General features: G+C 38.8%; 1 protein-coding gene across 1 annotated transcript; it reads right to left on the bottom strand.

Annotated features, from left to right (window-relative positions):
* Positions 1 to 6,587: 6,587 nt before the first annotated feature.
* LOC124135008 lies at positions 6,588 to 16,088 on the bottom strand. The gene is made up of 16 exons (XM_048395953.1): positions 16,009 to 16,088; positions 15,184 to 15,260; positions 14,489 to 14,680; positions 13,526 to 13,672; positions 13,146 to 13,160; positions 12,331 to 12,587; positions 11,844 to 11,930; positions 10,961 to 11,302; positions 10,596 to 10,681; positions 9,796 to 9,859; positions 9,122 to 9,307; positions 8,636 to 8,847; positions 8,283 to 8,511; positions 7,926 to 8,072; positions 7,524 to 7,713; positions 6,588 to 6,736 (listed from the first exon to the last, which is right to left on the bottom strand). Exons 1-16 carry the CDS (start codon positions 16,032 to 16,034, stop codon positions 6,588 to 6,590), a joined length of 2,406 nt encoding a protein of 801 aa, XP_048251910.1. The 5' UTR covers positions 16,035 to 16,088.
* Between the last annotated feature and the right edge of the window lie 484 nt (positions 16,089 to 16,572).

Raw genomic sequence — 16,572 nt, 5'->3', positions numbered from 1 at the left:
TGTATGTATGAATCCAATCCATTTAATGTAGTAATGAGATCGTTTATGTATATGTTGAACAACAAAGGGGAAAGTAAGCATCCTTGCTGCAAATCCCATCTCACATCGAACAACTGAGTAAAATCCCCTCACAACATTTAACACTCGTATATGAAGATATAATAGCCTCATACATCCGTCCACATATCTCAAGGTTTGATAACTTCTTTCAAAGAATAGCCCTTCAATAGTATATTAAGCCCTTTGAAGCCAATAAAGGTTAAATAAGCTGATTACTTGAGCGATTTCCTCGATTCCACTATAGATGTTAAAGATGAAATGTGTTCCTCTGTCGACCTTTCCTTTTCCTTATTCGTCAGATAAAAAGTTATCGTTCTCAGCATACTTACACATTCTCTAATTTAACACAGAACAATAACGTTTATTGCTCGAGTTAGTAAGTGATATATACCTCTGTAGGATAAAGGTACATATTTATAAACACATGATGATTTCGGGATAGGTTTGATACTTGTCTTCATCCATTCGCTCGGCATTTTTCATTTGAAAAACACATTTTAAAAAGTATGACTTTGTATTCTTCATCACACCTGGTGGTGATCCTGATACTTTCCGTTTTTCGCTCACAGTTCTGTATTCTCTGCACTTGCGTTGACTTGCTTTCCCTCACCTTGGCCCTCTCGAGTCGACATCATTGCTCAATTCTGTGATTGGATCAGGAACGTGGCTCAAACTGAATCACCGAAGTGTACTCTCACACTGTTTATATAAATAGAACGTGTAATATACTTTAGATAGTCTTTGCGTCTTCATACATCGATTAAGATTGCAATACATTCTTTAATTTCTGTGTGACTGTCAGCACTCTATGTGTCAGAGATGTTAATACCCGTTGGACTTTGCTGTTTTCATGGCGTGGCATGCTCCGAATTGATCTCCCAATGACAGTTTGAGGGAATCTTGTCCTCGTATTCTTCTTCTGTCTATTTGTTGACAGCGGTGCATGAGCATGGTCGCCGAGCATGCAGACGATTTCCTATCGCTGTTTAGTGACGTGAGTGATCTGAAAAGTCAAAATCACGTGCACCCAGGAATTGGATAGACCCGTTCGTCGTTATTTCCTTCATCTCCTCTACAACCACAATGCTTCGCATGAAACCTATGATTTCATATATTTACTGTAACTTTATTTCTGATGATTGTAAGTGATTATAAATCACATTGATTGAGGCGCTCGTACAAAATATCAAGCTTAAGTAGTGATTTTGACAGCTAGTAGTTTGGAGCTGTGGTTTTTTAACTTGTTTATATTCCAAACTCCATCCTAGTGCTTGACACCTTCGTTACTATACAGATATAGAGAGCACCGTTGTGATGACCTTGGTTACAGTTGTCGATCCTCCATGTTTCGAGACGCTTGACGCTAGTAGTTTCTAGAAGTATGGCGGAACCAACATAACGAGGGTGATACTAGGCCTCTTTCTACGACCTGACCTGTGATTTATCTACTTGCAATGAGTGAACGGGACACCCATGGGGAAACATCGACGCTCCTCCTGCTTCCAAAGCGATTTCCTGGATTCAAGAACGGAACACGTGCTTGTTCAAGATATTCAATTGTGACACATTCTGGACATTCGTGAGTGCACCGACTGATGTAATAGGGCCTATTGTATATTGCTGCTGCCACATGTTGGACACATTGTATTGCCTGTTATCATTGTAAACCTGAGCCTGTGTGTTTCAATATACAGTAAACTACGGTTATAACGAACACGCGTATAACGAACTGACAGATATAACGAACTTACTTTTTTGGTCCCGACTCTTTGCTGTAGTTTAGCTGTATATATGCTTATAACGAACTACGGTTAAACGAACTAAAATTAGTAGTCCCTTTGAGTTCGTTATAACCGTTCTTTACTGAATTTGTTTATTATTCATTGATCGTGTGTGGTTATTTAATGACTTCACATATTAGTTCTCTACATATCAATTTCACACAGTTAAACTTCGCGTTTCAACTTATATTAACATCATAATTGTGGAATATATGTTTCAGTATGCCCAAAAATATTTTTGCGGTGTGTTGTCATATTTGAAACAGCGTCTTTATGACACAAAAGAGTATAAAAAGGAAGATCAATTGTAGCGACTGGCTTAATCAAGGAATGACGAACAGTGTGAATGTATTGACGCCACCAATGCAGATATGGCGCAGTTAACGTCGGTGTTAAATGCCTACATATGGGTGGTGGGAAAGCCTGTGGTTAAAGCGCTTGCACGTCACGCGAAAGTCCCTTGTTTGATTCCCAACATACAATGTGTGAAGCCCATTGCTGATGCCCTAGCCGTGATATTGCTGGATTGTTGCTGAACGCAATGTAAAACTCAATCCATTCACTCATGCATTCTAAAAATAAAATCTTGAGGCAGAAGCCAGTAACTGTAAAATGCGTAGTTTGTGGTAAATTCGTCGAAGAATACAATAGAAATGAACACATATTTTACCAGAAACAGCATCTCGATCCTCGTTTCAATGTCCGCTTTAGCAGCAAAATTATTATTTCAATTTGACGCCGAATAACAATGTTGCAGTCGTAACGTATTGTCGACTGTTCCTTTTTAATCCCCTTTGATTATTTCTTTGTTTTTCACCTTTGAATAGTTGTTTTAGTTCACAACTACCCACAATTTATATACCTCGTCTTAAGACGACACGCTTCAAACATTCGCCGTGGAGTGATGCGTCCATTGCGAGTGCCAGAAACCTACTATCGTGTGTTCGGATCCCAGGTGCGACTATATTACGTTTCTCTGTTTGTCAGCACAAACCCGCAATGAGGTAAACATATAAGACATGCAGCGCCTCGGCCTTGTCTCTAACATCAAGCTGACTTACCCTGATATAACTGAAATATTCTTCTCAGCGGCATGCACACTCACCCAATACATCTCTCACCAAACATGAAGCTCATTTCTGAATCCTTTTGATAAACAAACACAAAAACAGAACAAAGTGTGAATTAGCCATTCTTTTATTTTGAAGCATTTTGTGACAAGCATTCAAGAATCTGTGATCAACCATACCAACAATAAGTACTTCCATAGCAACACTTTTCAACAGTTAGTTAGGGGATATTTTGTACAAAAACATCGATATTTAGACATTTACGATTTTCCGGATGGAAAATGAAGAAAAGCATCGTACAGTGTCAAAACATGGAATTGGAAAACAGGGGACACATTTCAGCACTAGCATGGCTTCACACATTGCTGTCTATGTGGGGATTCAAACCCGGACAGACTGCATGTCAAGCAAGCGCTTTAACTGCTAGACTTCCCCACCAATCCCATAAATGAAATAACACCCAATTTGCATGTGAGAAAATTTCATATACAACTTATATATTTTCCTATACTCTAATTACGTATTTTCTATGATTTCACCACAGGCATCGTCATCTGGTTTCAATCGTGAAACCTATTCAGAAGCGCATTGGTACGTTTGCAGTTTATATGTATATGTGTTTCATTTATTAAGTTTAATTAGGTTTTGACCTATGTGAGCAGCAAAGAAAAGACCTTTGTAACTCTTCTTGCTATTCATATTTTGAAATTGGTAATAATGGACATATAAAACTTCAAAACCAGAGAATATCCAATCTCTATTATTCAACGAACTCATTCCATTGGGTGTAAAAGGCAAAATAGCGGTGAAAAATATAAGAATGGATCACTGAAAATCAGTGATGACAGAAATGCTTGACGCTGTAAACTAGAATATATATATATTTGACCAAATATGAGTGTCATTATTTTTGTCTTAAATGTGAGGACATGCGACGTTTGTCCAATTCAAATGTCAACAAACAAATATCATCCGCGAAGAATGAGATTGTAAAGATTGGCCTGCAGGTTGTATAGATACTTGTCTTAAACGAGTCTAGTTCAAGCTTAGTATTTAGCCTATCGCCTACTCGGATATAGATCGACTGTATAAGGTCCCTGGATAGGTTCAGAAGTCTACGTAATGCACCCATGTATAAATATGTCAATAGTCTTGAGACTTCAAGCAATGCAGCCACTTTAGACAAACTGTTATATTTATCTTTAATTCTTTACTTATTGATATCAATCTGTGCTTCAAAATTGACAAACTGTCAAATTATATCTTTAATATTTTACTACTTAGTATTAATCTGTGCTTCATAATTGTGTTCTTCATTGCACTGAATAAACCATATCTCTCCCAAGTGCAACTCCTATATAGACCGGTGAACAATGAGCTTGAAGATTGCGAAGTTGTATGGGTGCTTTTGTTATACAAGTCCAGCTGAAGCCTATCATATACTCAGAAAAAGCATTGAGCGCATAGGGGAAATGGGGGAGTTCAGAAGTCACGCAAAGCCAGTGAGAGGACACCAGAAATAAGGGAGGCAAGGAGTGTCACATAGGACATGGTGATTTTGCAGTTGGCGCCTGTGCTATTTGGTATCACAACTGAATCAGTTACGTCTATGATCGGTTTTGATGTCGGCGTCGATCGGGTTGTGGTAGTGTCGTCAGGGCCGCCTGTGTGTGGAAAACGTTTATTAGAGATGTTCGACTGTGAAAGGGAAGTAACATTTTGTAATAAAGGTAAACAAATATTATTACCAAGTAAACAGTATATAAATCAATGGAACCGAATCACTCTCAATAGTGGTCCAAATTTTCTTTCCCAAAATAACATGTTATTGATAATCCTTATTCCGGATTAACTTTTCATAAACCTCACTAGTAAACCTCACTCATACAAAGCGTCAGTAATGGGGCTTAAAATATGATGCTCATGTGAGATCACAGTGGAATAAGTTATGTTTGGACGCAATTTACATCTTAAATCTCACTAACGCATCCCTCTGATTGAACTGGACTAAGACTTTCAGTTAATATAGATTCTGCTAATGGACGAAATTGCAGCTGATGGCAACATTTTGTGACCAAGATATCTGAAGACACTTACTTGAGCTGTCTCTACTGATGCACACGCCGTTTTGCACTGTGTATCCATTCTGTTGATACATAAAATGCACACTTTCAGTTTATTGATCGCTGACAAGAACATAATTCGTAGTATGGTAATGTACTGAACAGTTACCAATGCAAACAATGTAATCTAAATGTCCTGAATATTAATCCTTTCATTTTGGGGTTTAATCTGTTCTTCCGAACTGACTGATTATGTTGAACTTCTAGTTGGCTTTCGGGGTTAGCGTCGGGGTTGAGGTAATCTCTACACTCATTTGTCTGATCAAATAATTCCAAAGATCCGGGTTCGATTCCCGACATGGGTACAATGTGTGAATATTGCTGGAACATTGCTAAAAGCGGAGGGAAACTCACTCCTTCACCCACTCAATCACTCACTTCAAGTTGACCTTCGCGGTTTGTGTCAGGGTTGAGGTAATCTCTATATTCATTTGTTTGATCAAATAATAAAGGCTTTTATGTTAATATGGGGTTAGGGGATGGAGGTATAATTCGTGGACGAAATAATTAGATATAAAAGTACCGGAAAAATATAATTTTGCCCCCGGTCTTACCAGAATTGTGTTCTAGTTGACTTGTTATTTTGTATTTATCAGTGTAAATTAATTTTAGAAGAGATTAAAGGAGAAATTCAAAGAGATCGACAGAACGATTGGCGCATTCGTGGTTATACCTCGGCATTATATTTACTGAATAATAATAAAAGCGTTAATTTGAAAAGTCTACATAGTCTATGGCTTACCCTTACGATCCAGATTTTGGACTCGTGATCAACAGTCACACACGTGCTATCATATACCAGAACTTCGACACTCTCGCTGTAGATGTTGTCAATGTTGGCCACGGAGATGTTGTAGGCTGTGACAATGCCCCTGGGTGCGTCCACCCTTACAGGGCATCCCACTTCACTCAAGCTCCGCTCAGTACCATCTGATACCTGGGTATCCGGCTCATTAAGGGATCCACCATTGCCCACCTACAAGAACGTATAAAACATGTACAAGTATTCCCGTGTGGATCGTGTCCGTGGCTGGTGGGTAGGGCATCTACCCGGAGAGCGACAGGTCGGTGTTTCGATCCCAAACCATACCCAAAGGTGGTACTTGTTGTTACCCACTCGGAATTAAGGGGACAAGGACTATCCAGTATAATGTCTCTGAGCCTACAGCCATGTAAAAAATATAAAACCAGCATCAGTCCGGACTACCAGAACACACGATTATTTCATAGAATAGTTAATTTGCCATGATCTGACATATTATTAATTGTCATTGAATAAATCCGGTCTTATTCAACTTCTTTCGGGTAGTACATTACTGGAAAGGCGGCGTTAATCCAGCTGGATCACTTGCTGAAGTGCTTAATACACCTTTACTTATCTGTAGCGATTGTCAAAAGCTGTAGCCTTCAGACCGCTCAACTGCTTAACTATTGACAGGCATATTCTTATTCAATGGTACTACAAACTATCACCTACGTTTACATGCCCACTAGCAATATCATTATTAAAAGTTGAATACTCTGCTCAGCCTAAGTAAGCAGTTCAAGAGATATTAAGTCAATCCAAACACTGTCAACATCTGGCAGTTCCTGGTAGCCAGGTCGCAGTGACCGTTGTCCTCGGCCTCGTCCAGAACAGGTGGTTGGGTCAAGTCCACTGAACAGTCAGCACTGCCAAATCCGGCACTGCAGATGCACAGTCCTGAAAATGTTGGATCCATATCATCCTTATTGTGCTCACTTACCTTACTCTATTTATTAATACATGTTTATTAAGGCTGAAGGGGCCGTTCTCGGCACATTTACAACACAAATGTACCCGAGGTACGTTTCTGTATACAGAAATGTACTCTAGCCAAATTCAAAGTACAGAAACGTGCCCTAGCGTGAGTCCATTCCGCCGCAGGGCCGCAGGGTGCAATGCGCGTAACCGGTTCATTAGATATTCGTCACTTCCTGTATGCCAAACAGCGGTTAAATTCATCATGGAAGTGGGCGTTCGTCAGGACGAACTTTTCGATTATATTCTTAAGCTGCATTCCAGCGTATCATATAGTGACGTTCGAACGATAGTCTAATGTTCCGCGATGCACGCATGCACCCGTAATCAGACGAACCGGATCTACAACATGAACCAGTGTCGGTTTCGGGTTGGGGAATATGGACTCGTCTACCGTTAAGGGAACCAGTTACGTTTCTGTATTTTGATTTTGGCAAGGGTACATTTCTATAGTACCTGTGTCAACAACGATCCTTTCAGCTTTATTTAGTCTAATGTTTATTCACTGGTATTAGATTAAGTAAGAGGTTTGTCGTAAAATAGCTTTACATAATGACCTATAGTTGCGCCAATATCCAGTGAATTCTTGGCTCGGAATCTACTGCAACCACAACAACAACAACAACAACATCGCAACGGCATCAATAGTGTATAAAATTAAATGATTTCAACAATAAACTCCCTTGAGTTTACGCGTGGTGAGATATACCTTTGTTGCAGGTGCCTCTGTTGCTACAGTCGTTGGGACAGACGTTGTTGGTGATCGTGTCTAACACAGTAGGGGCCCCTGGGTTGTTGGGGTCAGTTACCCAAAGATCGGGGTTGAGAAATACTTCCGTCTCACAGGAAGTACGCACTGAGCCGATAGACATCATTTGAAAGTCAGTTGTGCCAGAGAGCTGCAAACATTATAAACATGCACATAATGTTATGGTATTGTCATATATTCAGAACTTGATCACAGACATTATTAGCGTAAGGAAAGAAATACTCTGAATTTTAATTATTAAGGTCACCTAAACAACGAGACATATTATTATTATCATCATTATCATTAGTATTGCCAAAGACTGTTATATGTTTGGCCCTTCGATAAAGTATTATAATTTACCATAATGTCACTGATGCAGTCGTCGCGGCTGCTGTTGATGTCGACTCCTGGGACGTTGCTGCACAGCTGGACGGTCGTGGACGCTGCGAACAGGTTGTTGCAGAATTCAGCCGCTGTCTGGTTGTTCCACACTTCTGTTGAAGTTTGCTGGAATGACAAAAGGAGATTATATTTGAATCATATAGCAAAAATTGTGAATCAAACCGTTTAAATAATTTAAATCACAATTAATTGTTTGCAGAAACTTGCGTGTGTTTGCAGAATTGTCTTCAGGGAACAAAGTAATGAACATTTATAATATGCATTTGGGGGGATCCTCAACTTAGAATAAAAAACAAACAAAAATATAATGAATACCCTTTTGTATCGGTGGCCGATGTTCCTGTTCGGCACCATTCGCTTCTTCCTGTTGCCGTGTATGGCACAGGGAACGTCCTTGTAATGATTTGGCCTGACCACAGTGGTCATCGTCGCAAGAGAACATGTGACGTTTCTGCCGCCTTCACAGGAGCAGTACTTTGGGGACTGTTGCAACGTTGTAAGTGTCCTCACATAATCGGTGTTAAACAGGTCGTGCGTCCCTACTCTGAAAAATGGTAGCATATATGTGTCAAATGCGCATATTCGACAAAGATAACAACGTTGGACACTACGCGTTTTGTTCAGATATTTCCATTGTTAAAACATGACATGCATTGAAGGAACCTTACCTCCAGGAATTGAAGAACGTATTTCTGTTGCTACTCCGTGTCTCATCTCTCATGATTAAGTCGTCACTGCGTGTGTTAGAAAGCTGGCCGCACAAACCACGACTTGCCAACGTATCAAGGATCGTGCCAGGAAGATAAACATTTAAGGCGTTCTTTCCGTTCCCAATGGAGAAGGTATGGACTTGTACTCGTGCCCCCGTGGGCAAATATATCTACAATGACAACATATCAGTGTACTTGACAAACGGTGACGTTCAAATGTCAGAACTACGATATCCTGTCATATGTGATGGATTCGTAACAATTAGAAATCTAGAATTAGGAATGACTTTTATTAGAAGGAATCCCGTATGCCCCAATGTTCATTTTAAAGATACATATTATGATAGCTAATTGTGAAAAAGGCTTATATCAACATTCCGTGATATCAGTTTGTAGTTTCATAAATGATGATTTATCTACACATGCAACTATATTTATACGCACATCATAAATACTGTATCTCTTTTTTATTTCCATGGCGTTGTCAGAGTCGTCACAGCCGTGATGCTGTATTCTCCATGACCTGGTATCGCAGCTATTGATGGAGAACACCGTCTTCCCGGATTGAACAGCTACTCCACAATTACAGTATCCAGTTCTCCTGGTACATTTCTGTACATCGATCTGTATCTGTAAATGCACATTACCATATTGATGATACAGGCAATATTTAAATTGTTAGTGATATAAGATTGATTGTTGAGGGTTGGTTTTGGGTTCAGGATTGTTTTCCCAAATAGCGACACGCATTTACGTGTATGTGTGGCTGTCTATACTAGTCAGGACTAGCAGGTTTCATAGTGCTAGCCTACTGTGATACCATGCCGCAGTTTAACATGGATACCCAACTCAGTCACGGTATACTGACTCCGGCCCGGAAGTCTCCGTTCTATCCCCTCAATACCGTGCGCATGTTAACAAGTCTGTTGGGGGTGCGGTAGGTAGTTGTATTGGTTGATTGGTTTCTGGAGCAGGGGAGTAAACATCATCATTATTCTCCCTGTGCATAATGGATATAGTGACCATACTTCTGCTTCAACACATACATGTCATGCAGTCATGGAGAATAAATGATCGTTTTTATATCTATATAGAGAAAAGAAGATATATATTATTACCTCTATTAATTGACTAGCCAGTTTATATAATGTAAAACGTCCCTCCATCTGTAGAGTCAGCTTTCTGCAAAAGGTCAAACATACGTTTTGTGAGATACAATGAATTATCACGTTACGTTTTGTCAATCAAATTGATAAATTTTTTACACATATGTTTTAATTATTTACAGCTCTTTAAAGGAATATTGTCAGCATCACACTGTATAAAAAGAGTTCCGTTCGACAAAGCCTCTGAGAATGGGATGGTCGTTATGGGAATGGGGCCCTGTTTGTACTTGACTTGTGAAGATCCGGGTAGAATAGGTCTTCAGCATCCCATGCTTGCCGTAAAAGGCGAATATGCTTGTCGTAAGGGGCGCCTAACGGGATCGGTGGTCAGGTTCCTTAACTTCGTTGATGCATGTTATGGTATCCCAAATTGCGTAGATCGATGCTCATGATGTCAATTATTGGATTGTCTGGTCCAGACTCGATTATTTACAGACCGCCGTCATATAGCTGCAATATTGCTGAGTGCGACGTTAAACAAAAAACAAGCAAACCCTTCAGAAAGTGAATACTGTATTGTATTTTATATTGTAGCCAGCGATTGTAGTGGTATTTCATGGGGGTCTTTAAAGAACCAAATCTACAATCATATAAACAAGTAACAGCTAAGATATGTGTTATGCCCAGGTAGTGACAACTATAGGCATGACATATAAAATATCTTGAATTTATCTGAAATGTTCCAAAATCTTAAAGCCAATAATGAACTCTCCAACTGGAGATTGGAAGTCTGAATAACCTTGTGCACTCACATCCTATCAAATTGCCATACATATGGGTCGTTATTGGAGGAGCATGATTTGCTTCTAACCAGAGCTGTATCTTTTAATACTGTAACCTGAAAGGAAAGGTAATCATAGTTACTCAACAAGACATTTGAAACTGATTTAGATAACCATGAGTATGACTTTGCGCCACTTTTAGCAATCATCCAGCAAAATCTCGAGGGAAGACACAATCGATCTGCCTCACACGTAACCATGTCAATAGACGAGCGAACGCTTTAACCACTAGGCTACCCCACCGCCCCTATTTATATAATAGATTCAACTGAAGATGTTGAAAGTGTAATCTAACGATTACGACTCTTTGTGGTTGGTGTCTAAAACTATCTTACCTTTACTGTTCCAATAGTATGGTTGGCCCAATAGGGAAATAGCAGGCTTGCTGCAGGGGTCCTCAGAACTAGTAGAGAATCCAGTCGTCCTCTGCCATATTCTGGTGTTATAGTTCCATGTACAGTAACAGATACAGGTTGGTTCCACTGTGTATAAGGTATGGAAATGGCGCAATCTTCCTGGGAAAACCCTTTTGTTGAGTCAGCAGTTGGTATCTCTATTGGCATGGAACAAAAAGATGAAAACGTCTCGGACAGGTTTCCGCAACGGAAAGGCGCCGTGGCTCGCACTCGAACCTGTCCCGTCTCACCTTGCTTGATCGTTATTTCTTTGGTTAGGATCTGTGTAAAACGAATGTTTTAAAATATGTAACCACGTGGCGTCATCACTGATATTCAGTCTGCATTCATAAAATGTGTATTACTATTTTACCTTTTACAACCTAGATATCAGTTACATTTTAACTCACTCACTCTGTTTCGGCAGATATTTCTAGTTATTCTCTGGTGGTTCGACGTTATTAGTTCATTAAGTAGGAATGTAGGTTTAGGCCTCTATTACCTCAGCTTTTAGCACTGATTAAATAAAAGCAGTAAGTGGGGTCTTACGCAGCTTTTAGCAACATTCCAGCAACAGCAAGGCGGAAGACAAACGTAGCAGCGTATATACATTAACAACACATGAAACTGACCAGATTAGTAAAAGTAATACTACCTTAAACTATACCTCTGAATCATCATGGTGTCATTAGATTTCTAATGATAGTGTTGATATCCCGAAATTGGAATGATTTGAAATACCAATACAGGGTGTTATGAAACGTAAAACTCTCTGCAATGAAATAAGATGGGATAAGATACGAAAAGAACTATGTCATCTTACCTCAAATCCGACATAAAAAGGATCGGAACTAGCTGTGGGACCTGGAGGCATACTGACACCGTACATAGCTCGAACCTCACATGTTATCTACAAATGGAAATCATTAGTTATGTAAAGAATACTTCATTGGCATGAAAATACAGAGGTAAAGTAAGTATGATATTGTGCCAGTAATTGACCCACGCTTAAGATTCATCGACATATAAAACACACACCTAACTCCAAAAGCACCTTTTTTTTATAAAACTGAATCTTACTATTTGAGTTACAAATATTGTAATCTTATTTGACTTGATTTGACTGAAGATATTGTTATACGAATGGTTGTCTATTTTGAGTCTGATTGGTGAATGTTCAGCTTTATATAACACCGAGTATTGTACATATTGTGACTATTGTATAGTGTCTACTGTTTCCAGACAAAGAAATCGTATTATAACCGACTATCAAAGTGTTTAGACGTCATAAAAAGCTGCGTGTGACTCACATTGAACCCGATTTGTGTTATTCCCTCTGCGCTAAGCTTCGCTTGAGTGATCCCTGTGTTGTCAAAGTAGGCAGTGTCCATTAGCATAGGTGGGTGCTGGTGTACAACGACGTCGTTGACATACCACGTGGTTTGGTGGAACAGTCTTTGGTTGGACGAAGGGGGAAAAGAACAGCGGAAAAGGAGGTCACTGTTGTCGAAACTTGTATCAGTAGTATCAGGGACGACAGTTGGCTTGGGACTGTAGGTTGGCGAGTCTGGTATGAAAACAAGTAAGTCAAGCAATCTATCCAGAAATACATCACTATTGCATAATACTGAATAATTGTTGATATATGGGTGAACTCCCTTTTGACAAGTTTACACCGCCTTATATACTTTGTGTCTACTATTCTGTTATTGACAGACTGTTGTCATTAAGTGGCTAGTTAACCACACGCTACCTTTAGGTGAAGTGATGTGTAGGGAGTTTACTCATGTGGCATGCTTGTACATCTCTGCCTGTCTGTCCATCTTTCTTTCTTTCTTTCAGTTACAAGGATATCCCATTCAGACTATTATACTGCGCCTGAGCTCGAAAAGTCCTTGCTATTGCTATATCATCCTAATGCCGAACACCAGGCAGCGTAAGTACAAGAACAATCTTTCAACGAATTTGGATGTGACGGAGCCAGGGATTGAACCACCGACCTTCTGCTCTCCGAGCAGACGCTATGTTCACTACAGCACGGAGGCGGGTCGTCATTTATCAATTGTTAAGAAACAAAACATTAAATACTACAAAATACAACAAAGTGTATGAAATATATACTCACTGGGAGTGATCTCACCTGTTAAAATGAAATTAGTGAAAGTTATTCACGATTTAAACATAATTAACATGAATATATTATTGTTCTGTAGATGCTCGAGAATGGTAGAATTGTAAGATACCTCTGTAGCATCTTTTTTTATGAACTAGAAAGAATCAAATGACTGAAATGGATTTAACATAACGTTTAACAAGACTAAACATGGCGATCAGCCAATCCTGGCAGTACAAAGGGGCACAACTCTGCACAGGTCACTGGACCACCTTTTCCTCAATGGTGAAGATTTCTTTAGTAATGAAGATTCCTATTTCAGATTTGTCACTTCTTTACATTCCATTTTAATGACAAGCTGAAGGGAGAAACTAAGACATCTAAAAGCTTACGGAAACAGTAGGAGCTCTGATGAATAGGCGATGCCTTCAGATTGTAGACTGTGTAGCCATTGCAGTCTTCGACTTTTACCGTAAACGGATTCGAGCATGTGTTAGATGGACCTTGAATACACATGGTTGCTGTTGTTCCAGAAATACCTTTAGGAAAGAGTTATTACATTATGATTAAATAAATATTGAATTGTTAATTGAAGTGGCTATCATTTGTTTTGTCTTTGGCTAATATTCTTACGTTTGCATTAAACATTGCTGTCTTATAGGTATACTTTTCAGAACCTGGATGTTTTTCTCTAAAGGACGGAGGTATAAGACATAAGTAAAACGTTTTAAAATTTCTATCAGATTCTCATAACCAACCTTGGAACTTTTAGCACTAAAGAACATCAAATACGTCGAAAAAGGCACATTAGTGTTGAAATTACATGGATGGATCACTGAAATCAATCGTGTCACCAGGTAAATATCTTCTCTTCGGGAAGGACCCGCTTCCCACATACGTGTCATCAAAAGGTGAATAAAAGTGAGAAAGGAGGTGTGAAAACTCGATGTAAATGTCATCGTTTGGGATAGCATCGCGCATCATGATGACAAGCGACCTGTTACATTATTATATTCCTCTGAATGTCTCCTATGAAATTTCTGGAATGACTTAACCAGAGCTTTTATGGTAAAACCTCAAATGAAAAGCTGAGTTTTAAACAAAATGTGTCTTTCCGTAAAATTTGAACAACATTTACTTGCTTTAGAGTACCTAAGAAATTGAGAATTTTAGACGCCATAAGTTGAGTTTGGGATTCTACGAATTTGTTTGGACTATATTTCGACGAGCAGAGTATAAATACCCATTGGGCTTTGTCATTCACATAAATGCTGAGTTATAGAGCGCCCCGGATGAAAAATATTTGAATACTAATCTCTTTATAAAGTAAGCAATGTGTGTGAAAGGAAACTTACTTTGTCGCCATATCGGGAACAGTGATCCGCAGCGGAGGAACCCTGGGGCACTCTCCTCAAGTGCATAGTTAGCGGCGCCGTACCACCCATCAGGGAGCGTTCTGTCATTTATTGTGGCTCCTCCAACCTGGGTTGCGATGTTCGGGTTTCGCCTGACGACCTCAGGAATGTCTTTGAAATCCACACACGGCCCTGTTCGCATATAACCGAGTTATCTCATTATATTGTAGGGAATCCATGGATCTTATTTTTTCATGGTTTTTTTTATTTCTTTGATGTTTAACGCCGCTATATGACGACAGACTGTAAATAATAGAGTCTAGACTATAAAACACGCAATTAACCAAGTCACAAAGTTTGACCACGTGATTCATTTGACTGGCTCATTTGCTGGAACCTTCTTACCTGGAATCCCCTGTACATGTACTTCAACATAGCTTAAGATAATCTTAGCGCTAAGATGGCTTTGTGCAAGTGGGTCCTGGATTCCCAATGGGGCTGATACAGAGTATGCTCAAAGATACCTTTGTACAGATGGGAATCATTTAATATTTAACAATTATTAATTGTCACTTTTAAAATAAACCACTCATGTCATTTCCTAAAATATAAGGTTTCATCTGAACGTGTATACCACCACCTCTTATTTGAAATTAAGACTGTTGAACCTGTATGTAAGCATTACGTTTACCTACCAGTTTGACCATACACCACATGCAACACGGCAGTTACCATGAGAATAACATTCGATGCCATCATATTTCGTTGAGTCCTGTTGAAAGATAAATCAAATTACATTTCGTCGAAAAAAAATATTTTAAACATGATTAACGTTCAACGGGGACTATAGTATGACCATGGTTAACTACAACCGAGCCCGCGATCTATTATGTACGAAGTCCCAATGGTGCCAGTTTTGTACATGTAGCTTTAATGTATTTTGTTCTAAATCACAATTTCACGTTATTACAATTTTATCTCGAAATTTCGAGTACTCTCTCATTACTTCGATTTTTTTCTTGTTGTTTCATTTTTATTTATTTTAGAAATAAAGAGTTTTTTCTCGTTCCTTTGAATATTTTCTTGTTATTTCGATTATTTTCTCGTTGTTTCATATTATTTCCATTATTTTCTTGTTATGTCAAGTTTATTTATAATACTCGAATTTTCGAGAGAATTAATTGAAACGATACCGAGAAAATATTCGAAGTGCGAGAAAAAACTCGAAATTTCGAGTTTTTAAAATAAACTTAAAATTACAAGAAAATAAGCGAAACTACGATAAAATAATCGAAATTACGAAAATATAATCGAAGCAAAGAGAAAATAATCGAATCCACGAGAAATATTTCGATGTTTTTAAAATAAACTTTAAATAACTAGAACAAAAACACACGAAAATCTGAAAAGGGTACATAAAAAGACCTAAGGAATTACATGAAGTCCCTCAATTCAAGCATACAATCAAATTGCCTCGTGATAACCTACACGTATGTTTATGGGATACAATAATGACAAACCTTATTTGCCACTTGAAGGTTGCCATCACAGTCTTGGTCACTCGGTCATGAGTTGTGATACCAAGACTGATGAAGCTACTACTTATATAGCCCACAAGGGGGAAGTTTGTTCAAGGTCAAAACGTCGGATTTCGCAAGTTTCGTTTGTGGCCGTTTGGCTGTTTGAGCGTGGTTACGTTTGATTCGTCGCAATATAATCACAGCACATCATTATCATTTCTGGTGTTAAAGGAATATATATATATATATATATATATATATATATATATATATATATATATATATATATATATATATATATATATATATAACACCTTTCGATATGACAGATCAGGCCATGTGGAAGTTACGAGCTAAACAAAATTTCATTGGTATATCTACTTCCTTGTAGAAGGTGCGTCATGAATCTCTTCACTAAGAACCGTGTGTATGTGTTATACTTGCAAATACTATTAACAATGAATGAATCAAAGGCTTTGGTATATACAGGCGCTTGTCAGTATACTGTGTCTGAGTGGGGTATTCATGTTTAACTGCGGCATGGTACGTCAGTGGGCTAGCGCT

This window comes from Haliotis rufescens, unplaced genomic scaffold (assembly GCF_023055435.1).
Source record: "Haliotis rufescens isolate VD_foot unplaced genomic scaffold, xgHalRufe1.0.p SCAF_15, whole genome shotgun sequence".
NCBI lineage: Eukaryota > Metazoa > Mollusca > Gastropoda > Lepetellida > Haliotidae > Haliotis > Haliotis rufescens.
The sequence above is the reverse complement of the archived record's forward strand: the minus strand, read 5'-3'. Positions and strand labels throughout refer to the sequence as shown.

Coding starts and splice junctions, on each gene's coding strand:
- LOC124135008 (XM_048395953.1), bottom strand. CDS start 16,034: ATGGCAACCTTCAAGTGGCAAATAAG. Junction 11,931..12,330: donor TAACACAAATCGGGTTCAAT/GTGAGTCACACG, acceptor TTCCATTTGTAG/ATAACATGTGAGGTTCGAGC. Junction 8,073..8,282: donor TCGGCCACCGATACAAAAGG/GTATTCATTATA, acceptor TTGTCATTCCAG/CAAACTTCAACAGAAGTGTG.